Raw genomic sequence first — 27,504 nt, forward strand, 5'->3', positions numbered from 1 at the left:
CGCAACGCACTGCAGCTGGTGTGAATTGACACGCAGACTCGAATGCTTTCTATTCCTTGCGGCGGCCGTACGGAAAACGCACCACGTCCGTTCCGTAGTCAGTGTAAATTGGGCGTAAGACTTAAATGAATTATGTTTGTTTGGTGGTTGTGCACATATTCCCAAGCTACGTAAAGTGAGTATGTGAGAAGTTTGGACGGGAGGATGCGTGTAGATGAAAGGTGCGCAAGCCTGGCATGTTAAAAAAAGAAAAGAAAAAAAAGACTGCGCAAAAAGACGCACGAATGCGGGAATATGGCTCTAGGTCACTATATTACCACATTTTAATGTCAACCGTTGGTTTTAACTTCTCCAGATTGAACCACCAATCCAGACCAGTCCAATACCAGGAGTTACAAGGAATACTGGAGGCCATCACAAACAGATTCTCTGAGCTTCCCATACCTGCCTCGAGTAGTCAGCGAAGTAGAGTGAGTTTGCTTTGATCTATCTAGCGTATAGAAAACATGCATAAAAGGTCCAATTATATACCTTGTTTATTCATCCTGTTCTGAGGTCTTTTCTTGCATTGCTATGCAGTTACACATTGGTCTGCATCTTCAAATTCTTCTGACCAGATATTTTTTTTCATGCTACATTTGTTTGTCATTAAATAAAAGTAACATACTTATGTTGCTGTTAAAACAAACTCATGGCAAAAAGAAAGCCTTTAAGATTTATTGAGTGATTTATAGATGTATCAAGTTTTATATTCATGGTGTTGTTTAATCAAATTAAAGGTAAGGTTGTTTTAAATGCAAAGCTTGTTCACTTTATTTTTCATAATAAAATAGATAGGTGCCTCGATATAAAACTGGCTGACTTTGAGTCATGATTTTGAAGTACAAAGCCTGGTACACACCTGAAGATCATCTGGCTGATTTTGAATTAATATTAACCCTTCTGATAAAGCCAGGAAATGGCCAAATGTTTCAAAAGATGACCATAAAGAAATTATCTAGTAGTGTGTGATGTGTTTAGAGTGATTTTTTCCCTTCCCAATCTTCTCTGAAAACGGTCAGTCAACAATTGGAAAGATGTTTGTATTTATAATGAAAACCCCTCATGTGCTGTAAACACAGAGGATGGTCAAACCACGTACTGTGTGATCTTGATTGGAGCGTAATGATAGCCACTCAGCAAGCAAACTCAAGCAACCCTAACCCCTAAATTAAATTTTTTTCTATTTAATCTATTACTACTTCCACTACCACCATGGCTAATACGCTTAGCTGCTACTAGTACTCCTAGGGTCCATTTTACAAAGCATGTTACTAAACACAGAGACTAACCCTGAACAGCGAGTTGACATGCCCTGAGATAGGAAACTGCGTTTTCGGTTCCAAGACAGCTGATTTGAGGTAGTTATATCAATGCAGAGTAGTTTCACTTGCTGTTGCCACTACACTACAAAGTCCACATCAATGGAGCCCCGATTCGTGGAGTCACTATGGCTACAGGGAAGCGCACAGCGCGGCGCCGCCCTCTGCTTTTGCGTTATTTTTTTTGTTTTTTTTACCCTTCTCAAATGAAAATCGAAATGTGATTATATGGCGAATTTGAACATGTCTTTAGAAAAATAAATGCAACACCGCAGCAGCTCCCCATAGAGGAAGGCGGCGTGGGAGAACGTTGCTGCTCGGGTGTCGGGTCAATGCGTACATTTAAATGTAGTCCTTTGCAATCACAATAATATTACAGGGGAAACCTGTTGAATAGTAGCTCATTAATTCATTTAATTTGGGTGCAATCCTGCGGGGGAGAAGCGCACTTGACTTAAAATGAAATATAAAAAACACTATTTAAAAGGTTATAAGAAAAAAAACGGAGCGCAACACAATATATAGTGTGATGTGAGCGCGCATACTGTATGGCTGGTAATGTTGCAAATGTAAGGACGGATTAAGTTACGTATGTAGATTATGGACTGCGGTGTGAAACGGTACCGCTCAAAAAGGAAATGCCATCCTATCTATGCGCGGTCTGATAACAATCTCACGACGAATATTTAATTCCCTGCGCAATAATGCAACACCGTCATCAATAAAGTCATTGTCAAAAGTGTTTGTGACAAAAGACTGGACTTTACGCTATAGACTATAAAGGCGTATTTACGCAAAAACTCGCCGCAGCGAACTTTATGAATGAAATACATGTGTGGCTGAAAGGAGGCGGGGACAGAAAAAACCTTGAGGTTCATTGCGAAAAACCTGCAACCGACCAGGTTTGGTTCACGGAACATGTTACTACAGTAACTGATCGAGAGCTTAAATTACCTCTTTTTATGAAACAGGCTAGAGTTACCTCTATTTCTCTGGTTTCAGTTACCTCCCTTTCTGAAACGGAAAACGCAGAGTTTCCCACATTTCAGGGTTTCTTGACTCAGAGTTCTCACTAAACCTGCTTTGTGAAATAGACCCCTAATATCAGTCATACTTGTACTTTGTGGCACCATGCTGCCTCTCACAGGTCAGACCTGGTACTATGCCAGCCATCTGGTTTGGGGACAAGACTCAATTGTTATTGGGTAAATTGTGAACTGAGTGGTGTGCTGTTTAGTCTTCTTGGTATAACAAATGCTATGAGAGTAGTTTTTATTACTGTCTATCTTTTTCTCTATCATTAGGTGAGTCTGGAGAAGTTAGAGCACAACAGCCTGGACTCTTGGGCAGAAGGCTTTTTACTCCAGTCCCTTCTCTGTTTTCAGACTGCTTGCAGGTCAGACCGGAAAGTCACAACTTAATAATTGATCAGTCTTGTTATATTCGCTGATGTTTATGGTCCTGTGCTTTATTTTGGCAGACAGGTTTTGTTTTGAATTGTTGTTGTTTTTGTCATTGTTGTTGTTTTTACATTTTGGCAGGGTACCCAGATTACTAACATTTGAACATTATCATATGAGGTTTTGATATACAGTACACTCTGTTCTTTATCCCTTTTTTGAGGATAGAGTTTGGTCCAAAATTTAGTTTTTATGAATTTGCCTCTTAACATCACCATTACTGTTTTTTTTATGAAACCTAAAATCTAGCATTCCGGTGAAGACTTACCACTTTAATTTATTATGTTTAAGGGATGGATAAATGAGGAACAAAAGCCTTAATTTTTTTTATAATGTATCAATTACACGTGTTCAAGTAGCCTAAATGTATTTGGTCATTTTACATTTTTGTAACTTTAATTTACATAATTTTTAGTGATCATAATTTGTCACCATCATTTATTTACTGAAAACAAAATTGAAGAACGAAAAACATATATTGTCTCCAAACCACAGACACTTATTCTAGCTCTGAAGAGGATTTAATCCAAATATTAAAAAAATAAATACAACATCAACCGCCAGTAGAAAACGCGAATAGGAGACTTGCCGGTGGAACCTTCAAGTGCAGAAAAGTATACAAGGGGTTACCAAAGAAGAAGTGGGACACTGAGAGGACTGAGTAGGATACAACAATACAAGGAAATGCAACATAGGGCAAAGGTGTAGGTGACAAAGACCAAACAAGAGGCATGTAGGGTCTGTCCCACACTCGGTGTGGGGGAAAGTTGTTTTCACATTGCTCACATCATCATCCGGGGGGGATCTTTAAGATAATCTAACAATGTCACGCACGCAGCCCAGCGAGTCCGTTTCTGTTTCGGCTGTGCCAGGCTGGCCCCGAATACTCCTCCCTCTACAAATTAGGGAGGCCGCTATGATTGGCTGGAAAAACGCATTGTTCCATTCCATTCTACAAAGATGCACAATGGTGCAAACACCCATTGTGCCCGGTTTTAATGGCTCAAATTCTACGAAAGTCTACCAAAAGAAAGAAAACTCCACCCATACGGACAGCTTTACGCCAGAGTTGCACTTGGCACCAAAATAGAGCCAATAGTAATGGGAAACATGTGCAGCTGGTTAGGGTGATTATGAGTCTGATGAATACTAGATTGAAAGAAAGCTTTGAGGAGTTGATGAACCAGGAAAATGGAAGAAAAAGAGTCACGGGTTTGTCTTTGACATCATGTCGGCTCACTTGGGTATATTGTATGCTGCCAACATTAACACAGCACTAATATCTAAATAAATAAAATAGTAATAAAACAGTCTTTAGGAATAAGCGGTTCAGATAATGGATTAATGTAAGTTACCATCGGCAGTTTGACAGCCATCAAGCAGTATTTCTGTCTCCTGAACGTCAGCAGTCCACACCACCTGTTGTTGACTTAGATGCACTCTCCACCTCTGTTTTGTCAGAGGCAACTATGCGGTCTCAAAGGTGGATGGAGTGCGCCTTAAAACCTCCTAAGGCTTAGTGGCCACATACGTGGACAGCACTTTGCATGCCCACGTATGCATGTAAGAAACTGCTTGGGCCTTAGGAGGTTAAAATGAATGACTGAGTCTCTACTTACATATGAATGGACTGTCTGTCAATGCGCTACTGACAAGCAGCATTGACAGTCCATTCATATGTAAGGCTGTGCGTGTTGTCGAATCGCGCTGGAAGGGTGGAGTGGCAGAGAAGTATGCTAGAATAGTACCGGACATGTTTGAGAGCAGCATAACAGTGGTGAGGTGTTCTGGAGGTGTAACAGATAAGTGTAAAGCAAAGGTGGGACTGCATTAGGGCCCCTAAGAGGAAAAGCCAAAATGAAATTGGAAGAAATGTCAACCTCTGAAATTAAACTAGTCGTCACTTCGATTGCAAAAGTTATTTCAAATCAATCGTGGTTATTTTTAGAGGCAGACTCATAAAAACTCTCCAAATACTTCTGGACACAACAGGAAGTTCCATCCATCCATTATCAACGTTTAAACGGTTATCCAGGGTCTGGTCGCGGGGGCAGCAGCTTTAGCAGGGAAGCTCAGACTTCCCTCTCCCCAGCCACTTCAACCAGCAAGTTACTATGTGTATATACCGTATGCTAGATTGGCTGAGGAGTGTGCATCAGATCCTGTTCTGAAGGAGAACACATTCACAGCTCCATCAACGAACAGCCATGGCCCTGACTCACTAGATTCTCTAAGCCAATGCGTGCTGCGTTGTTGTGACTCTGTCTGGATACCCACCATTGTTGTGAGTGTTGGCCACACACATCCTTGCATAATGCAAACATATGTTTAGTCATCTTCTCACCTAAATCTTGTGAAGCTCTTTTCTCAGTTGTGTACAGTTTTCATGATTTTGGTGTTTGTCTGTTTGTGTATGTAGAGGATGTGTGAATGTGCACCAAATCCTCAGATATTACAGGTCTTCTACTCAATCTTGTCCTTCCAATTCACCCTCCTTCCCTCTGTCATGCCAGCCTTTGCAAATAAGATGGGTAAGTGAATTTTTGAAATGTAATTTCTTTCAAGGTGCCTACATTCAATGTGTCGATATTTATGATTTCAGGGTGGCTATGTATTGTAGGCCTCTAACCTAGTAGCTAACATGGCTACTAGACTGTTCCAACATTCATTGTCCATAAACTCATTCTGACCATCCTTGATCTAGTTACTACAATATCCTCTTGTGGTCAGGACAATTACTAGACTGAATGATGATTAGGAGAGAGGGTGGAAAGGCACTAAGGCTAGAAGCTTGTGGGGCAGTGTTTTTTTATTTTACCATGGTGTAGATAGGAAGAGAAATGGAGCTGGGGTTATCTTATGTCGCTTTTCCATTAGCCCCAAGCAGCAGACCAGACCACTCCGCTTGGCCCAACACCACACGGCCTCTGTTGCTTTTCCATTACAGCAGATGCTAAACAGGTGCCCAGTAAAATGTGGGAGGGGTTGGGGTTGGATCAAGGACTCAAATAAACAGAAGCGTTCATCTATAGACGATAAAGCCATTTCTGGGTTTAAGCCGACAAGACACAGCCGCCATCCAGTCGCCTGCTGTCAAGACCAATATATACGGTACACATACTGGATACTGTGCTTCATCTCAACACTCAACCACATTGACAATTTCATATGTACCATGGATGAAATTGTGCGATAGTGATTTTGCGAGCGGCATGCAAAAGCTTGCCACCAGGGCGCAGTCATACGGAATAAAGAGCTCAGTCTCATTCATTTGGCCGCCTCTCCAAATCAATGGTTCATCGTAACAATGCCCAAAGCCACCATCCCTGAGGCGGGGGCCACAATCGTCGGAGTGGGGGAGCGGCTGGAGACCTCCCATCCAAGTGAATGGGATCCAGCGAGAGGTGTATTGTATATTCTGTATTTTTACTACTTTGACAGCAGGCGGCTCTGTCTTGCTATTGTAAAACCTGGGAATTGGCGTGTTCAGCAGAGCTTTCTGCTTCTCTGTCAGATTGCAATGATGACACAGCGCCTTATGGCCTGTGTTTTAGAACCACCTCCGAGATGTTTCCAAAAAGCGATTCCATTGTAACCGCACAGCCCGAAAAAGTCTAATGGAAAAGCGACTACTCGGGGGCAAGGAATGTTGTCTCTATGTGGAACCAGGCTAATGGTAAAGTTAAAGGTTATCTTAAAGTTAAGACTTTCAGTCTTGCACCAAACGTAGAATATGAACAAGAAGAGAAAGACAATGGAATGAGGTAGTTCTTCTTTCAAAGTAGTTCAGAGCATCTCAGGCAGAGAGAGAGTTGTGATTGGTCCAGATCTTAATGGACATGTTGGTGAAGGAAACAGGGTTGATAAAGAAGTGATGGGTAAGTTTCACATCCAGTAAAAGAATGGTGGTAGACTTTGCCAAAAGGATGGAAATGGCTGTATTGAACAATTTCTTCCAGAAGAGGGACGGACATAGTGACCTACAAGACCAGAGAAGCACACAGCTAGTTAACATATTGTGCAGATGACACAATATAAAGAAAATTAGTGGCTGTAAGGTTGTGGTAGGGGAGAGTGTAGCTAGACAGCATAGAATGGTAGTAGGCCTATGTAAAATTACTCTGGTGGTGGTGAGGAAGATTTAAAAGACAAAGGCAGAGTAGAAAACCATTTCGTGGAAGCTGAGAAAAGAACAGTGTCATGCAGAGATGAGTTTCCAGAAGGCTGGGCCACTAAGCCAAGGTTATCAGAGAGATAGACAGGAAAGAACACGTGAGTTGTATTTTGCTAGAAAAGGGCAGACGGCGACTTGGTGGTGACATATGCCCACATCAACCTTTGAAAATATAAAAAGTAATTGCACCAATAATTTGTATTTTAAGGACATTAAATGAATGAATGACATCGTCGTTGTCCTCTCCGCTCACTACAGCTTAATGGCGCTAAATGAGAAAATTGCTTTTGCACCTCCTCAGTCCAAGCTCGCTTTGTGAGAATTTCATCTTTCTCGCAACTGTTACTAAACTGCCGTGTTCTTGGCGCAAATCCATTGCCATGTGTGGTAAATCATGCGCAAATTGGCTCCCAGCTGTCAAACTTTGTGAGTGTGTTTGCGCTGGTGTATCATTAGAGCAATATCCTTAGTGAATAGGAAGTTAACAGGGAGAAAGCTGCGGGTGTAGATGTGGAGCAATTTTTGGCACTCAGGGGACGCAGCGCATTCTTAGTCGATTTGGCCCAAAGTTTTTAAATGTGCTAGATAGGCAGACAGAATAAGTTGAGGTTTTGATAAATAAGAAAAATAAGAGAGAAGGAAAAGTAGAAGTGGCAATGTTAGTGGACCAGAAAGTACAATTATTGAAGGGAAATTAGAAAGGCACAAAGAGATGAAAAATAGAAAGACAGTTCGTCCTGGTGACATACCTGTGGAGGTATAGAAGCATCTCTAGGAGATGTGACTGGAATTTTTTTTTTTACCAGGTTGTTAGATAGGATTTTAGAGGGTGAGACGGTTCCAGAGAAGCATCTCCAGAATAATGGTCCCCATTTTTAAGAACAAGGGTGATGTGCAGAGTTGTTGGAACTATCGAGGAATCAAGTTAATGAACCACACAAATAAGTCATGGGAGAGAGTAGTGAAGGCTAGACTCAGGATGTAAGTGGGTATTTGTGAGCAACAATATGGTTTCATGGTTAGGAAGAGTATCTTTGATGCATTATTTACCTAAGAAGTACAGAGAATGTCAGGAGTTGCATTGTGTTTTAGTAAATGTAAGATGAAACGTCTTCAACAAACAGTCCAGTTGCCTCGATTCAATATTTGTAAGGCAGTGACGAGGCCAGCTATGATGTATGATGGCTTAGAGACAGTGGCACTGAAGAGACAACAGGGAGCCGAACTGGAGGTGGTGGAAATTAAGATGTTGAGGTTCTGTTTAGTAGTGACCATGTTAGATAGAATTAAAAAAAATACTGATCAGTGGGACAGCCAAGGTAAAATATTTTAGAGACAAAAGTAGAGAGAGCAGAATTTCATGATTTGAGTCCAGAAGAGAGGGTGAGAGAGCTAGAGGCTTAAGACTTAAGAAAATGTTAATGGATGTAGTGAGGGAAGGCGTAACAGCAGTTGGTGTTAGAAAGGAGGAGAAGGAGGGGCTAGATATAGGTCGATGTGGTCAAAAAGAAAAGAAAAACCCAAACCTATATGTGTATGTATATATATATATATATATATATATATATATAGTATATATATATGTGTGTATGTATGTATGTGTATATATATATATATATATATATATATATATATATATATATGTATATGTATATATATATATATATATATGTATATGTATATATATATATGTGTGTATGTATGTGTATATATATATATATATATATATATATATATATATATATATATATATGTATATGTATATATATATATATGTATATGTATATGTATATATATATATATATGTATATATATATATATATGTATGTATTTCATCTGCCGTTTCCCTATTTGCTGTCTCATTCGTCTTCTTCACCTTTTCTTCCCCCAGCATCTTCTGGTTTCTACAGGATGGCTTTGGAACACAAAGCGGTTTTCTGCGTGGGAAACAGGTACACTGTAACACCCAGTTCATACTGACTACAATACAGATCTGGAACAGGCTCTGTACGGAAGCTGCAAAAAAAGAAAGCATTTGAGTCTGTGTCAATTCACACCAGCTGCGGTGCTGTGCGTCTCCGGATCCGGAGCTTCGGAAGGTTTCAGCAAGGTTTCAATTTTCTCCGGCTTCCGCATGTGGATTTTCATGAAGCTGAAGAAATTACACGAGCCAGACAAGAAGTCAGGCGTCTGCATGCGAGATAGATCCAGTATATTTAAAAATAAAACCGTTCTGCGAAGAGAGAAATAATTAAAACATGACAAAATAACACTATTTAAACACAAAACATACTTACCCATGGTAGAAAAGCTAAAGTAATATCCAAAAAGCGTATGTGCAATGTGACCAGTTGGATCCTGGCATTTGTGGCAAGCAACCGGGCAAGAGATAAAAAAGAGGAGCCAAAAGTCAAAAGAGTGGCTACTGGCTAGCATCCTCACCAGGGGTCCTGTCTAGTGTCTCAGTTTTCACCAGAGGCTGGTGGAGAATTACCAGCTTGAGGAGAATTTTGTAAAGAAGAATTAGGTTGAATTTTTGATCCCGTCTTTGCCAAGCTTCTGAGTTCAAGATTCAATAAATTCGAACACGGACATCCGGCCACATCACTGGAATGTAACCTGGAGCTGACAACGGTAAACACGTGCACAAGTGGAAAGTTGGGTGGGGAACATGCCACACAAATGAAATACCTTCACAATACTTCATAGGAGCAACATTTCAGAATGGCAAACATTTCATTGTTCTGTTGCAAAATAAGACAGTCTGTCAGATTTTGGAAAAGGTTTTTTGGGGGTCAGTCAGTCTGCTGCATTCATTGCAGATGGGTTGGGACTTGCTGTGTGTGAAGATGAGACAGTCTCTTGGTCAATCAACCCCTACTTTGGCGTGTCCCAGGACAAAGGAAGGAGTTCCTTTGTATTTGATGAGGTTGCAAAACTTACAACCGGCCGATAGTCGCTACACTATCAGGTTTATCAGTTTGGACATTAAATATCTTGTCTTTGTAATGTTTTCAATCAAATATAGGTTGTACATGATTTGAAAATCATTGCGTTCTGTTTTTATTTATGTTTTAACACAACGTCTCTACTTCATTGGAATTGGGTATGTACATGTGCCAAACAGTGGTGCCCCAAAAGTGTAGACTTCGTATTTGTCTCTGTTGGAAAACATACATGTCTGTATCTGTTTTAAACCAATACAGCTTTCTTCTCTCTGTGTGTTTTTGTGGTCTAAATTGTAGTAGACAGTAAGCGACAAATTTAACTATGTATTAATATTAATGAATGTGCAATGTTTCATTGTTGAAAGATTAAATGATGGCATCGGTAGCATCCAGTAGATAGTTATAGTCAGTCGTGGTTCATTTTTTTCCGAATTGACTGTGCTTTGTTTCTTTGTGGTGTCCTCATTATGTATTTATATAAGTAACTAATTTTCTTGCACTCTTTCTGACAGTTCCATATTTTAATACTTATTGTCTCTCACATATTCTTTCAGAAACACACATTTAAATGCAGCTTGCTGTGATTTCCTGCAGAAACTCAGTATGTGTTTGCTCTCCCAGTCCGTATCTGCTTCTGGCGCCTCTCAGCAGGGTATGCAGATACAAGCACACAGTAGCACCACACACAGAGCGCAAACCACCTTGGTGTTTAACGATTTAGTTTGTGAGTCTTCGATTCTGTGTCAATGTCTTCTTGATCAGAATATATTACAGTATATTAACACCAGCTGTTTTCCTTTTCACAATCTGTTTCTTTATTGTGTTGCTTGCTCTGAGCATCCATTCTGTATTGCTACCACGTCTTTCATTTACTCTCCCCTCATGAGTTTGGGTGATGGGTCAACATTTCCATTCATCTACAATAAACTTATCATCTGACAATATGCAGTGTTTTTGTGGCTCCACTGTAAACAGACAAGGCAGTGTGCAGTCATGTAAGACTAACAGCAGCTTGCCCATGATTACCCCGCTTCTCCTTTAACAACTGTGTTCTGAGGAAAGGGCGTTTGAAAGAGCTTGTGTGTCAGTGCACTACCCCAATCAAACACCTTTGGGATGCACCAGAACCGTGATGGTGAGCCAGGCACTCTCGTCTAACATCAGCAACCTCTTAACTATAAACATCTGTGAATAGCAGAATTGCCGCTGCCCCCTGCCCTTCTTGTCGTCTCCTTCCCCCCTCCCTTCCCCCTCCCCGGTACGCCTTCCTTCCCCTCCCCTGGGCCGGGGGCTCCATCCATGGCCCGGGTCTCGGTGCTACAGGGGCCGGCGGGGGTGGCTGGGGTTTGATGTCGTGCCCGCCCCGCTCCAGTGGGCGTCCTGGCACCTCGGGCGGGACCCAGTATCCGGGGCGCGAGCCCTATTGCCCCGCCGGACGGGTCCCATATGCCCGCCGGGGTCCTGGTGGGGTGGGTGGGGGCTTGGTGGGCCGGTGCGCCTCCTGCCCCCGCCCGGTTGGGGAGGGCCCCGCTGGTCGCTCCTCTTAACTCACTACACTAGGTTTGCACAATACACTTTTATAGACATATAGGGCACATAACACACTTTGGGGGGTGGGGTGGGGTAGGGTGGAAACACCGTCTTCACCCTACAACTCCCCTCCAATTTTAATACACCACACAACTTGTGTGTGTGTGGGGGGGGGGGGGGGGGGGGGGCTTGTGGGGGTGCCATCGGTTGGGGGCCGCAGTATAGAGCAGTGCTGCGGTCCCCTGTCCGTGTCCCCGGGGTCTGGATGTTTCTTGGGCTGGGGAGGAGTTCTGGTGGGGGGTGTCTGGTCGGTGCTGGATTTCACCTTCCTTGGTTTTCTTTGGTCCCCTCGGGTCTCCTGGTGTTCGGTTTAGGTGAACGATATGAGATTTTTTTCTAATAGGTTTTCTGGTGAGCTAACAAATACACGCACGCACGCACGCACGCACATACACATACTCACCCACACACACACACACACAAAAAAAAAAAAAAAAAAAGAGCAATGATGATGACATTTCCGAATGAACAATACTGAGCTCTTAAAAAAAAAAAAAAAAAAAAAAACATCTGTGAATAATTGGACAAAAGATAGTCTTGAAAAGTGGAAACTGTTGTCACTGCAAAAGTGAGAACAACTCGACATTAACGACTGCATTTAAGTCATGTCATGATAGCTCCAGTCAGGGTAATGTATCAGTGGTCTAATAACCAATACTCAACATTTATTACTTTACTACTATCTACTATGAACCGCTGTCATTTCTCTTTCTGTATTTTTCCCCCAGCTTGGTTATTTGCGTAATCTCTGAACAACTTATTGTCTCTCGTTAACCATTTATAAATCTCTAATCGTTGTCTGCAATTCTTTCATAAATTAAATATTGTGGTACTTTTCAAAATTATTTTCTCACTCAGGCATGCTGGAGCCTTCAAAACAGCACATTCAATTCAGTTTTGGTTTCTATATTTCAGTGGTCCCCTTTTTTTTCACCTGTCAAAAACATGTCTCAATTTTGTAAGTGCAGCATCATGTGTGCATTAATACCCACAACTCAATCACAGAGGAAACATCATCTTCCATAAACATTTCTGAATTAACAGCTTGACAGAAATTACATTATACGTGTTTATCGCCTTTATTAAACGTTTCATGAGGAACACAATTTTGAGCAATGATTCTTCTTTCCTTGATTAAAATTCTATTGTATTTCCTTGGTTTCCACCCCCAGATGCAGACGAAATAGAAAATCTCCTGCAGTACAATCTTTTCTCTCTGTGCTGTCGGCTGTCAGACTGGCCGACTCTGCTGTGTGAGTCCCCAGGACTCCAACTGTGTGATTACAAAGGCCAAAGAGCCACTCAATACTGTCTTGTGATAATACTAAACCTCGCCCTGCAGCAAGGAGACAGGTATACACACATTTTAAACATTTATCAGGGAAGTATTCATCTACACATAGTGTGATGTTGATACATGTAAAACAAATACATTGAAAAATTGTGTTAAGTATGAGGGGTTAAGGGGGGAAAAAGTACTCTTGATGTTATGAGAAGCTAATTAAGCAGTATGCAGTGGACCCCTTTAGATTTCAGTATTTTAAAATGTTGCGTTTGTTTTCTCTGGGTTTTCTGCCAAAATCATAAAAAAAATATTGAAAAGAAAAACAATGATAGATGGTCCATGTAAAGAGGATATACCTAACAAAGTACAAAAAAGGGCAATTTTTGTTAGTCCGGGTAGATTTGAAAAAGAACAAGGCTGAATGTTTACTCAGTGATAGGAGTATGCATTACCTATTAGTTTGTTCCTTTTAGTACAATAAATAAATGTATCTGCAATAAATACAATAAATGTATCTTCTGCCTTAAGTTTGGTCTTCAAGTGCAGGTGTATGTATCTGGAATTACTTGTTTCTCTTATATTTGTGTTGTGTGTATGATCTAGGCTCCTCCCAGACCAGACAGTGTTTTCCAGTGTAGTGTGGCTCTTGCGTTCAGTGCAGGAGGAAGGCAGCAACAGGCTCCCGACCTTGGTCCTGCGGTCTTCTCTTTACCTGCTAGCAGTGACACAGGATAAGAGCACTACACTTGAAGGGGTAACTAAGTTTACATAACACATCATATCACATTATAGTTCTTTTTTTTTTTATGTATTTATTTAATTATTATAAAAAATATAGTTTTTTATTTTATTTTACAAAAGTCCGTTTTTATTTTCGTACTAACAGTTTATAATTTTCTGGTGTGGTAGCACGAACTCCAACACTTTTTTATTTCCCCTTTTTTTGCCAACCTTCTCAAGGCTCCTTTAGACTGCATCAACAAGGCCCTCTCCTGTCAAAGTTTCTCATTGCTTTACATCCACCATCCTGCCATCCTCCACTTCATTTGTGGCCAGCCGCTGCTCAAAGAAAAATTTGGGACCCTTGTCTTGGAACTTTGGTTGACCAACAAAGCACAGTCCACAGATTCAGAACTGACTGTGGTGAAAAGCATTTTGTTTATTCCCTCTCATATGATGTGTTAATAGTATGATAATTTCTTCCAAATTAGAGCCAGTTTATCTTATTAGACTCATCAAAGTTGTGTGTTTGTGTGCGTGTAGACAGACAGACATGTTAAAGCGAAGAGATGTACTGGGGAGGAGGAAGAACAGGAACCCACCACAGAAATTGTAGAGCTACTGTCTGTGTTAAAGAAGTACCCATCTGTCATCCTGATCCTCTTGGTAAGATAAACTTGCACCGTTTGGTCCACTTTAACACTTTAAACGGACTAGGATTCGTTTCCTACACTGGTCTTGACCTTTTATACAGTTGTCAATAGTCTACACACAAACGAATCCTTGTTCGGATCAAACAACTGTAACTTTTTGAGGTGGTCTCGGTCTGCTTCCAAATGGGCTCTGGTCCGGTTTGCGAAACCTATGTTCAATCTTCTTTTGCAACTCTAATAACAGCACAAATCTGCAGAGCAGGATTGCAGCACGGAGGACTTCCAAAGTGTTCCTCCATTTCTGAGTCTGTGCTCTTTATGCCACCCCTGTCATTTCTGACCAATGATCGTCACACACGTGGATGTATTTACAGATTTTAGTTCACTTGCAAAATGTACAGTGAGTGAATGCGGAATGCACCAAACGAATTGCATCCGCCAACTAATGCACTCTTCTAGTGTACACTCAAAAATGCATAAATAGATGATTGGTGATATGCAGCTTAAGTGTTATTTTGTCACAGTACACCCATGCCATTGTGCTCTAAGACCCATATTTGGTCAATAGAGATCTACTAATTAAGGTCAGGCATGCTTGTGTTAAGTTCAATTTAACACTTACGGTAACTCAAAGACAGATGAAGTTCCATGTTTTGTTCTAAATCGCCCGTTTTCTTTTTGACTGTCTTACCATATAGGACATAGTTTGCACCAGGGAGGCCGCATTTGCAGAGCAAGCAATGTCGGTTCTGATGGTTCTCTTGGATGGTCAAAGTGACTTTGAGGCAGACCTGTGCACCAGTCTGAAACCTGCCTTGCTCCAGGCGTTGCAGAAACTCCGTGTTGAGAGGATGGGCCATGTACAAGAACAGAAACCTGTTGAAGAAGGTAGACAACAGGGGGTCCCATTTAGTGTAGATGCATTAATGTTGTCAGACTGTCCAGTGCAATATTGGGTTTATACCAACTCCCTTTTTTTTTTATCACATGATTGAATAACCACATTGTAAAGCTAAGAAAATATTGTTGCTCTACCATCTTACCAATTAATTAATTAATTAGCTGCATTGTTGAAACAATAAAAAACAGTTGCACTTATCATTCAATTTAACCTCTTTATTTTCAAATGTAAAACCACTGGATGAAGTTAACAGAAGTCCAAACCATAAGTACACTGTGTGTCCTCACGAGAATCCCGGGAATGCTGGAGTCTATCCCAGCTGTCTTCGGGAAGTAGGCGGGTACACCCTGAACTTTTTGGCAGCCAATTGCAGGGCACACACAGACATCCTAGGGACAATTCAGTGTTCAATTAACATACCATGCATATTTTTTGGAATGTGGGAGGAAATTTGAGTACCCGGAGAAAACCCATGCAGGAACATAGAGAACATGCAACCTCCAGCCAGGAAGATTCAATCTCACAACCTCTGGACTAGGAGGCAGACATGTTAACCATTTGTCCGCCTGCTATGAATAAATTATTATTAATTTATTTAAACCAGAAAGGAAACTGAGAAAAAATTATTATTTACAATGTCAACTATAGGGCTAAAATAAAATCATAAATTAATAAGTAAAATAAATTATGAAACATCAGCTAATTTATGTTTTTAAATTACCCAAAAACTAGTATAGTTAAATTTAATCAAAACCTTTTAGTACAAATTACTCATAAAAACATACAAAGTTACACCAACTTAAAAAAAGTTAAGTTAGTAGTAGTTTTCATAAAACTTTGAGTATTGTGTACTTTATCTATTTGATTATTTTGAATTTTCGTGACAGTTAGTTCTGCAGCCAAAATTGTAAGGTAAGGTAGAAAAACTGTAAAATGGTCCCACACCATTGCATTACATTTTTCTATTTCTTTAGTAGCCCATTCAAGTGTCAAACTGAAATATTTGAGCTTCAGTTAATTATAGCTGTAGCGGGTGGATGACTACTGTACAACCATGTTCATAAAAACAAATATTAAATTCCTTATCATGTTCTTCAAGTACACATCGTATTCTTCGTCTATTAAAGTGCATTAAGTTGTGCGCTTAAATGTTTTTTTATACATACTGCTTTGTAACTTGAAATGATACCATGCTTTCATAATACATAAAACATGGTATAATGTTTGCAAGGTACTGCGTTACTGTATCTTTAGTTGTTACTTGTTAATTAATTGCATTCGTGCAGATCAGCCCAAATGAATGAAACACTTGTAATGCCTGTAATTTTTTATATTTTACTGTAAATAACTGATTGGCAATGAGAACATCGGTTTTAAAAAAATATTGGAATGCTCTCATTTTATGTCATTTTCATAGTGATGACATACTATCATTCCTTTAGAATCTTCATGAAAAGTGTTTTTTTGTCTCTCTTGCAGTTAACTCGCTCTCTCTGGTCCTCAGGCTGCTTTGTGTAACACATGCCAGCATTCCACCTTCCCTACCCTGCAGTAAGATGGACGAAGTGCACTTCAAGCTGCTCTACCTTGGTGAGGCCAAAACAGCTCTGCTGGCAGATCACACGCCTTCTCCCTCAGACATTATCACTCAATTTAATATTGACAAATAAAGCTCCTACCGAGTAGTCAACACCTACTCTTCACTTAACTGCAATCAACATGTATCTACTACAAATACATGTGTGCTTTACTCACTGCACAAACATTTAGAGCATTGCACCTTTATTCCCAAACCACTGGGGAGCAAATAGAGGATTTTATGTTACAATTTTTTTTTTTTTTTATGGTTTTGGTGACCCAATACATAATCCTTCTGTAAGCCACAACCCAGACTTTGAGAATGATTGATGTTGATCCCATGACAGATATACCGCAGGACATTTCTAATTCATCTGCATGCTACTGACTGACTGACTTCTTCATCGAGCGGAATCCTTGCTAATCATGAACATTAGTGATCTCACTGCAGATGATGAAACGTATTACACCTATAGATAAATGCACCTTGATGTTCAAATCCCATCATCCCTCTGGGAATAATACTATAGTACTGTACTTGGCTTTAGAACATGCATGCATTCGTCGAGCCTTATCCTGTGTTGAATTTTCCAGTTTTGTTCTCAAGTGAACTTGGCCTTTACAGTTGTGCATGAGCGAGCCTATGGTGTATTTAAACTAATGTCTCTGAGCACTGCAGGGGGAGAGCAGAACGAGCAGTGCAGATTTAGCATGTTCTGTATGTGTGTGTGTGTGTGTGTGTGTAAGTGAGTAATATTGCAGGTAGGCTGAATCAATCCAATACAGAGAGTCTGTTGCCTGCCCTAAACTACCTGTACTGCTGCCTGAGTCTCTCTCCTGCACATTGCACTGACAGAGGTTTGACACACTCTCTTTCTCCAATTTTTGCATGTATTTTCCAAGACAGTCCATTTGCGCTTCAAAATCTAGCTGTACTCTGTGATATTTTGACAAAAATGATGCTGTAAGAATGGTTTCAGTATTGAGAAAGATGTTTTTTTAAATGGAGAAGAAAATGTACACTGGCTGCTCACGAGTCAATATCAGCATAAGATGCCTTTGAGACAAACCCATTTTACACAACAAAAAGCTGAGCTTTTTTTAAACTTCATATTCATTTTATCAAGGAGATGTTCTGCTTTTAGAAAGTCAAATTGTTAATAAATGAACTGTAAGCAGAAAATGTGTATGCAATGAGCAAAATGTATTCGCTTGCTGACAGAGTGGACATTTTCGACTAATGTCCGCATTTTTTTGGGGGGGACAGTCATGTGCATTCACTTGGCTCTTGGAGCCCCAATATGGAGCCGTTAAGACTTTTATTTTTTTATGTGAAATCACTCTTACCGGTCTAAAACCACTAGTATCTATTTTAAAGAACATCTGTAAAAAGCTAAACAATCAAACATGGTTATGAATCTACCCTCACCTGCTGTATTTAGTCAAGAGACCCACTGTACTCATTTTTAAGATACTTTATTGGCTAAAACAGACATTCACACTATATGGACAATGGGACAGGATGTGTGACTACTACAGTAAAACTTTAGTTAGTCTCTCTTTGCAACACCTGTCTAATAATGTCCACTCTTCTGGGAACACTTTCAACAGGAACAGAGTGTGTTTGTGGACATTTTTGTTATTGTCGTCATCCTCAGAGGTCACTGATGTTGGCTTTATGATCCTTGCATTATACACTGGGACACGGGCAAAAAAATCTTTGACATAACTCTTCTCTTCAAGCTGGAAGCACATACTTGCTTTGGTAAAGAAGCTGCTGTACATTTACAATTCATTAGTTTTATCGGAAGTCGGAACCCCTGATGGATTGATTAATTAAAAAGTGTTTCACAAGACCTAAGTTTATGAGTTATAAAGGCTCCAATCTCCACTAGGACCAACAAAATGGGAGTTATCAGGACAGGACAGGGCAAATGTTTAACCATTATTAAAATATTAGATAAACTATAGATTTTTTTTTTCATTCAAATGTTAGTGTATTGGTCACAAGTTATGTATAGGCAGACAGGTTATTGTGTACTGGTTTTACCAGCTTTATGTGAGTTCATGTGGTTTTTTTTTTAGTGATTGAGTCACACACAAAGTGACAGGCCTTTGATGTGCAACCACACATACACATGATGACACACAATGTGGCACCTTCTCCTCCCCAGCTGTCTCCATGCTACTCTCCAACTGTGAAGTGATGGAGCAGCTCCAAACAATCCTCTCCTCATCCTCATCCTGTGCACCATTCGACTTCTCCTCAGCTGCAACTTGCTCAGCCCTGCTGTGCTGCAGTCATCTACTTCTGTCCTCCCTCATCACTTTACAGCATGAGCACTCCATCCAGGTACATGCTGTAGCTCCTCACTGTACATTACTGATCACAATCAGGCTACAAACACACGTAGTCAAGGGCAAGACACAAATGAGACAAAAGAGCTTAAATTCTAATGACAAAACTGGAAGGCTGCTTTATTTAACAAGTTTTCATCTCACCTCACAGCCTCCCCGCATCTGAGGACAAAATAGCATTTCAATTAGCATTTCGTCCAAAGCTTGCCACTTTCTGTTGTTTCCTTTCCACTGTCTCTCTCTATTCATTTAAGGTTCACAAAAGCCTCAGTTGGAGCCTGGACACAGCTGTGCAGCGAATACTCATTCAGAAAAGGAATACAGACACTCTTTTGCTGGGTAACAAACTCAACATTGTCATTCCTCAAAATATATTAAATGAGAGCAAAGTGCCAGCTTCGGTTAAATTCAAATGCTCTATAAAACAATAAGTCAGTATCATTCCACTGTTACCTTTAAAACAAAGGAAAGTCTAAGTACAAGTGAAATCCAGTCACACAACCATCCATCCACCCATCTTCTGAACCACTTATCCTCACAAGGTTCACAGACGTCTTGGAGCATATCCGAGCTGTCTACGGGCAGTAGGCGGGGTGCACCCTCAGCTAACCTGCCAGCCATTTAAGTGCAATATCAGTGCAGAGTGATGAAAGGGGTATATAAAAGTACTTGAAATCATTCCATTCTTTCATTAATTGTGTGCCACTCCAAAGAAGCTACTACCATCATTACTTGGTATCAAAATGGCCTCACACCAAACGCAATTGCTTTTGCATTGTGCCTGAAAGAACCATTTAGCAAATCAACTCAAATTTTCCTCTCTCCTGTTTATTACCCATTTCCACTACCGTTATGTCAGTGGTGTTAAGTAAAATATGTCTCGCTTCTGCTGTATAACAGACCTCCATTTAATGTAAACCTCAAGATTTTGACTGTGTTAACCAGAAGTTGGATGGAAGGTGAGAATGTTTGGTGGTGGTCGGAGGGTCCGTAGACGCACACTGGCAGTCACACTTCCGTCAGCCTGCCCCAGGGCAGCTGTGGCTACTTAAGTAGCGTACCGCCACCACAGTGGGAATGTGTGAGTGCATGGATAATGTAACCACTATGAAGCGTCTTTGAGTGTCCAAAAAGCGCTATATAAATCTATTGCATTATTATTATATTATTATTATTATAAATGCAAGTAAATGATTTTAAATTAATGTGAACAGTAAATAAATAAAAGTAAGAGATACAAAAAAAAAAAGGCCTTTAAATTCTATTTTCCTATGAATTTTAGGGGAAAAGAGATATTAAAATAATCGATTTGTGGTTTTATGAATCGATATCAGGCTCAAAAAGGAAAATCAATTCAATGTTGACATTCAGCTTTTTTTTAAACCCACCCCCACTGAAATCATTCACCTTATTTATTCTTTCTTTCAATTATACTCCTTTTTTGTGGGTTTTCTCTGGATACTCCAATTTCCTCTCAGATCTTGAAAACATAAATTCCATAAACTGAAGACCCTAATGAGGACAAGCAGTACAGAAAATGGATGGATGGATGGATTCGTAGGCACAAACATTGGTTGTCGCTGAAAAAAGATTATACGCATGAGTACAGACTCCTACATAAGTTTGCAACATTTTAAAATCCCATCACCTTGTAATGTTTTTTCACTCCAGCCATTTACAGTTTTGCTTTTTCCTATTGTTTATTTCCAGTCAGCTACTTGAGGTTGCTGCAGGCTTTACTCGATGTTGACTTAGCCTCTGCATTGGTGTGTGTGACCACTGGTCCAAGCTTGGTTGGCCAAACACCCCTGGAACTTGAAGATGGTGCATTATTCCCACTTGGCTCCAGAGGGGCTCAGTGCCTCTTAATTGCACTCAGTGGACTTATTTTACAGGTTGTATGACCTTGGTGGGAGATTGAGTATTCACTATAATTTGTTTGCTGTCTGTATACTTTACTGTTTATATTTTTATGCATCACAGCTTGTAAATCTTTCTGGCTCTCTCTAATCACTCTTTGTCGCGCTTTCTGAATATTTTAGCCTTGGGACAGCAGTAGCAATAAGTTCGGTGTCGAGGAAAATTACCTTGCTAGAGGCACAGTAGAGACACCTGGATGTGTTTAGGACTAGGCCTATATCGGATCATTTTCAGTGAAGTTGTGAATGCGGCGTTGGTGTTCTGGTGAATCACACAATAATGACCCCAAATTTCCCACATTTCTTGATTACTGCATTGCTTGATTTTTGTCTTGAGTGGATTGAAGAGTTGTGATGACTGAATGCAGAAGCATAATTTTTTTCTGTATATTGATCATATAGAGCAAATCAGTTTAAAAAATACAAAATCAGTAAATAAAATAAACATATGTTAGAGAAACAAAATTATAACTATATTGGAACTTGATTTTTATCTTGAACTCAAATATATTCACTACTCACAGTACTGTATTAAACATTGTACAAACTATCTTACAAGCAATTGCAGACCTATGTTCCACACCAGTGGGTCATCCTGTACAAAAAATAACAATAATAGTGCTTGCATAATATTCAATTTTGCTATTCTGTGTCATATTATCTTGATGCCCTAGTTTTTTGGAAGAAGAAAAAAACAGAGCACTTCTCCTTCTGTTCACCTTCTTCTCTTTCATTTGTCCTGTATTTTACCTCTACCCTCTTGCGCTCTTGCGTTCTCATCCCTGAGTACTTTCTTCTTTTGTCTTTTGTTATAGTGTAGAGGTAGACTTTCTTTGATATTGACCTTTTGCATGTGACGTCACAGCCCTCATGGGAACGCCCCCTACAGGACGCTGGACAGCAAAAGAGCCATTTGCCTGTATTGTAACCATTGAATCTCGTACAGCCTAACGTCGTTTATCCCAATCGATTATCTTATAAAATGGTCATATCTTGCTGTGCGGTTGGTTGTACAGACAGACAAAGTAGTAAACCAAATGTTGCTTTTTATCGCATACCTACTAATGAAGACAAAAGACGTTTGATGATCGATAGCAGCAAACAACAGAAAAGACTGGCAGCCCACAAAGTATTCACGGATTTGCAGCAATCATTTTTTGCCAGGTTGGTAGATAAATGTTGTAATTAGTAGATAAATGTTCATACATTTTACTAGTAAACGTACACTCTAACAAAGATTGTAACAGAGGTGTCGAATTGCGTGTTTCAAATCGAGCCAGATAGTTAGCGTCCACTCCAACTGCACAAACACACAGCTTAGTTTTAAAATGCACCGTCTTCAAAACTATTAAGTGCATTTGATTGTTTAATAATGGGGGATTTCATCTTTGTGCTTGGAGTTTTTCACTCCAAGTCATATTCATGAAATGACTGCATAGCTTGCCACTACGATAGTCATTTGTTCCATGCTAGTAAACATAGTAATATGACATCATCACAGAATTTCAATAAAGAACGGACTGTGTAAAAATGAGTCAGTTAGCATGATAAACAAGTTTTACCTTTGCGTTACGAGGTATATTGTCCCCCGGTGTGAGCGTAACATCTCGTCCCAGAGACTCAGCCAGCAACACGCTTTTGAATCAGCCCCAGTGTAAGGCGAAGAGACGGCATTGACTATATAATGATATAGGTCATGCGCTGTGAATTTCGGCAAAGTCGGCGATTTGATTAACAGCAGACGACAGAAGGTAAGGGGCTGTTTTCAAACTAGCGATCTCCTACTTAAGTAAATATCGCACTCCATGAGTCCCGACTAAATGTGCAACTTCGACTGACAAGTAATAGATTCCATGGCTCTATGGGCAATAATAACTTTTAATTTGTAAAAAGCAGTCGCTAAGTCGCTTCGGGTCACGCCCACTTCCATTCAACAATCATTTCCTTCCGCCGTCCGTCATAGGGCAGTCACGTGATCACATGACGTCGGTGCAAATGGTCAATTGCTGCCTGGTCTATTCAAGTATTTTGGGAGACAACTGCCACATCAGGAAATACATTTATTATTTAAATCCTTATCATGGTTTTCTGTTTGGTCTTTCATTATTCTTTTTTATTTCTGGTTGTATCGTATACCGGTATTTAAATATATTATTCATGTTTATGTCAGGCATCAAGATATGCTTTCTCTGATGCTGCCCATTCAGTTAAATTGCATTTTAATATTGCAGGAATAAGCGGTTCAGAAAACGGATGGATGGATGTAATTCTTCTTCTCCCAGGAGGTCTAACGACTTCTCTCCTTGTCTTCTTCAGAAGAATGAGTTACTGCTGCGAGCCTCAGTCAACTGCATATGCTCCGTGCTTGGCTTCCTTCAGAGGAAGAGTCCTCAGACAGGTATTATTGTATTCATAAAAAAAGTACTTCATGTCAGCTCTGCCTTTTCAGTGTATTGTTCTGCTAGTCCCTACTTAGTCTACCCCCAGACAGTTGACTTCCGTTTTTACATCCCGCATAGACTCATTTTCAGGCCATTGGGAAAGACAACACAGCCTTCATATAAGCTGCCTTCACCAAGGTGGAGGGGGTTGCAATGCAGAGTATTCTTCCTGTTATAGCTTTATAATCAAAACTGATAACAGCAATATACAGAAATAAACACAGACAAAATGAGATCAAACTAAGCACAGTTTTTACATCAATTCCTTAGTTAGCAGGGCACTTCCCTGTTGTTATGTTATGCACAAGCAAGCAATGTTTGTTTTTGTTTTTTACGGCATGGACTGAGGGCAATCACTGCTAAACAGTTGCCCTCTTTGACCAAGCACCACTCCTCCACAAAGTTTCATAAAGTCAAAGGGCTAAACAAGTCACTTCACTCAGTCACTGTTTTTCTTTTTAAAGACAATAAGGTTTATTTTCCCTGACTAGTTTTGGAATCCGCTGCTAAAATAGCATACAGTCAGTGCAAGAACAATATTTTGGAAAACATGATTTTAAAAATGCTTGGGAAATAAGAGCATACTTGTTAATGAACCTGGATAAAAAAACATTTAAACGTTATTGATTTGTTTTGAACCTTTCTTAATTTCTCGACTTACTAGCGTGTGTGTCTGTGTCTTGTGCGTGTTGTGTTTTAGCCAATTATGAAGTTTGTCAGCCATGGAGTCGATTCCTCCTCTACTGCCTGCATAGCTCGGACGAGAGCTTTCTCCTGCACCCAGCCATTCTCAGGGTCATCACACTTGTGAGATGTTACACACACACACCACACCTCCGAATCAAGCATCATTTATCGAGGCTTTTTCTAAGCAGCACATTTATTCGTGGGGTTCTGTGTATGTGATAAAACACAGTACAAGTAGTACAAACGTGGATCTGTGTGTTAAAGCCCATTTGTGTGGCCTGTTTGTTTGCATCCTGTGTAGCTTTTGCGGCATGGCAATCTGGTGGTACAGTGGGAGCCTGACCTGCTCCAGGTGATCGATACAGTAGAGAAGAAAGGGGTTAAGAAGCTCAGCCAGGAAGCATCACAAGCCCTCAGGCTACTCCTCACACAGGTATCCATGTGCATGTGCTGAACACAGACTATGCAAACAAACATACACACAAAACCACATACACGCTTAAGACACCTAAACCTATTATTGACACTGAACGCCAGCCACCATTTGGAATGGAAAAGCTTCCCACTGCCCCTGTATGTCACGAATGGTTCACTACGGCTTGCATGCAGATGTAAAGTCAAATTTGATGTGTACACGTAAAACAATATCGTACTGATAGAGATGTATTCTTCGTCTTACACAACATGAAATATTATGAATACAAATGATTAAGTCTTATTATTATCTCATTTGCTCCCTAAAATGTATAAAAACGTTCTATTTTATTGCCATGGTCCCAAAAACAAATGTATACGTTTTTTTTATCCTAGAGCATACAGAAGGATTTGATGCAGCTCCTGACCTGAGGAGGTCGCTTTAGGCAGTGGTAGTTATTTTAAAAAAAAAATGGCCAGCATGTGGCAGCAGAGTATAAGAAATCAACCAGTGCCATGTTGCAAAAAAGCTTTCTCTCCCCAGTGTTTTCAACAGATTTGTGAATAATGATGAAACTTAGCTATATTCTAATGCTAATTGCTGCAAAACGGAAACAGGTACAAATATACTTTTTACCCGATGAAAGAAGAGACTCTTAATCTTTCTAATCTAATCTTTGGGTAGGTGTCATGTTTTTATAGCAATAGAACACAATATTCTGTGGGCCTTGCAAAATAAGTCAAAATCCAGTAAAAGGGCTGGGAGTGAATGAGTTATTATTATTATTATTATGAATGGGTGCCGAAGACGGTCTTTTTTGTGGTATGGACCGATTTGGGTTTGGTACTTCCGAGCACCGATTCACATAAAATTAAACGGTGCCGTGTTTAGGTTCTGAAGCACGCCTTTCTATTAAGTTGTGATTGCGGGAGAAGAACAGTTGATGATTTTCCATGGCGCACTTGAATGCAACATTTACGCACACCAGCGTACTGACCCACTCGCGCAAGATTTCACACGGTAAGAATTAGAATACATTTTTGGGTTTGCAAACGAGCAAGATTTTTGCGGCACCAAGCCAAACAAATACAGTTTATAAAGTATGACGGCCTCCGCACCGATCGCAGGCTGCCAATGTTCCCGGTTCCCCGCAATCAGTGCACAGCTGAGAGGAAGGTGTCGGCGGTGTCGTCCCTCACTGCACCCGCGCATGTCGCTTGCACCGAAACCGAGATCCATCTTCCCCCACCAAATCTTTTTTTCTTTTTTTGCTATATTTGAGTCCAATGTGGGTTCGAATTTTGAACTCAGAGCGTGGCAGGCTTTACGTTCTTGAAAAACAACCGCAGAAGAAACAAAGGTAACATCAATTAATTATCAATTTATATATCTACTGTTTAACATCGTTCCTTGTGTTGTTCATTGCACAGTATTTTGCTTCACACTCTTTGTTTTTTTATGTGTATTAATTATACTTCAGTAATTGTAAAATGTTATAATTTAATTTTACTATTCCTTTCTGGCTCATTTGTTTTAAATTGTAAATCTTTGTCATTTGTCAAGTTTTATATATTGAAATGTAATTGTCAAATTGATTTTTAAAAAGATGTTACTGTTAAATAAACAACGATGATCAAAAGTGAATGAAAAAATTGGTACCCTTGAGTACCGATACCGATTCCTAGGTACCGAGAATTGGAACAGTTCCGGTTCAAACGTGAAAGGTACCCATCCCTAATTATTATTAAGTCCCATATAAGAGTCCCGTGTTTATGTATACGTTCATTGTGTAGTTTTAACAATTATGTTGCTTGATTTTCATTATGTAATTTTTCAATAGTTATTTTAATTACTTTCTTATTATTGTACTTTTAAATTATTTCAGTAACCACTGTGGGGATGTTCTGTCTATGGCAGACAGGTACAAACAATTTTGTCCATGTGTGTAATTATCTGTAAAAAAACAAAAAACAGCAAGGACAGCAAGTAACTATATCAGAAACACAATCAGGGAAAGCCCAGGTTTGTTGCAAAGAGTACTTTTGTAGAGAAACAACCTTCCCCATCAGCTGTTTGCCAGCTGTACTGAGGGCCCCAATTTAAATCAAATTAATTGTCAAAAACGGACACAAAGTTTGGCTCAGATTGCTTTGCCACATGAGGCTATAAAAATGTGCTTTGTCTTTTGACTGCCTTTCATTGCTATTCCATTGATAATAGAAAAAATCGATTCAGCAATATATCGCGATATTACGGCGCGCAATTCTCGAATCGATTCGATATGCGGCCGAATCGATTTTTAAACATCAATTTTTTATGGGAATATTCAACAAAACATCTTACTTAGGGTTAGGATTCACACATTAAGCATGGAAGAATGTTATATTAATGGAACATTAGGCCTTAATATTTTATTTCAGTGCTGTTCAAACATGAAACAGACTACAACCTGTTTGTTAAATGCAGTGGCTTAGTTATAAGCCAGAATTTTCAGATAAATAAATACATTTTCATACAAATCTTACAGTGTACATATAGAAGTTTACTGATTAGTATTTTCTAAATTTGAGTAAAAAAATAAATCGCAATGATCAATTTATAAATTTGTATCGGGATTAATCGAATCGAATCGTGATTTATGAATCGTAATACAAATCGAATCGCCAGGTACTAGGCAATTCACACCCCTACTAATATGGAGACTTTGTGCATCAATTACAGCTTAGCACACAGTTTGTTCATATTTCTAAAACAAATTAATTACGACTTCCACCGATTCTACTGTACTATATTTGCAGTCCTGGACTGTACTGGCAAAGTGGTTCCTTTCTTGGCATTGCCTGCACTGGTAGAGAAAAACATTCTCACCTTCCATCACTTAATTGATGCAAATAATACGCTTTAAAAACTAAACGCTGAAATGTTTCACCTAACACCCTTATTCTGAATCCATTATTCTACATTTGCTAGCCACACCAGTATACCCGCAAAGATTTTATCATTGCTCTTTTTAA

The 27,504-nt window shown here is 39.8% G+C and overlaps 1 protein-coding gene across 3 annotated transcripts in view; it reads left to right on the forward strand.

The window, feature by feature from the left end:
* Positions 1–27,504, forward strand: part of mei1 (meiotic double-stranded break formation protein 1) — a 46,967-nt gene that overhangs the window by 12,931 nt on the left and 6,532 nt on the right. The window contains exons 13-31 of one of the 3 annotated variants that reach the window (XM_086066848.1): positions 356–470; positions 2,666–2,757; positions 4,958–5,105; positions 5,241–5,352; positions 8,887–8,947; positions 10,498–10,595; positions 12,706–12,886; positions 13,422–13,572; positions 13,779–13,961; positions 14,082–14,204; positions 14,890–15,079; positions 16,572–16,682; positions 17,418–17,528; positions 18,845–19,023; positions 19,283–19,367; positions 20,739–20,923; positions 23,264–23,345; positions 24,089–24,195; positions 24,377–24,508. In XM_086066848.1, the coding sequence (XP_085922974.1) occupies positions 356–470; positions 2,666–2,757; positions 4,958–5,105; positions 5,241–5,352; positions 8,887–8,947; positions 10,498–10,595; positions 12,706–12,886; positions 13,422–13,572; positions 13,779–13,961; positions 14,082–14,204; positions 14,890–15,079; positions 16,572–16,682; positions 17,418–17,528; positions 18,845–19,023; positions 19,283–19,367; positions 20,739–20,923; positions 23,264–23,345; positions 24,089–24,195; positions 24,377–24,508 (2,446 nt within the window). Of the gene's footprint in view, positions 1–355; positions 471–2,665; positions 2,758–4,957; positions 5,106–5,240; positions 5,353–8,886; positions 8,948–10,497; positions 10,596–12,705; positions 12,887–13,421; positions 13,573–13,778; positions 13,962–14,081; positions 14,205–14,889; positions 15,080–16,571; positions 16,683–17,417; positions 17,529–18,844; positions 19,024–19,282; positions 19,368–20,738; positions 20,924–23,263; positions 23,346–24,088; positions 24,196–24,376; positions 24,509–27,504 lie in introns of those variants that run through there. The other 2 variants (XR_015093960.1, XM_086066849.1) reach the window with 2 other exon arrangements.

The sequence above is a fragment of the Leptonotus elevatus genome, chromosome 1 (genome assembly GCF_054856555.1).
Source record: "Leptonotus elevatus isolate MCC_2025b chromosome 1, RoL_Lele_1.0, whole genome shotgun sequence".
In the NCBI taxonomy this organism is placed as follows: domain Eukaryota; kingdom Metazoa; phylum Chordata; class Actinopteri; order Syngnathiformes; family Syngnathidae; genus Leptonotus; species Leptonotus elevatus.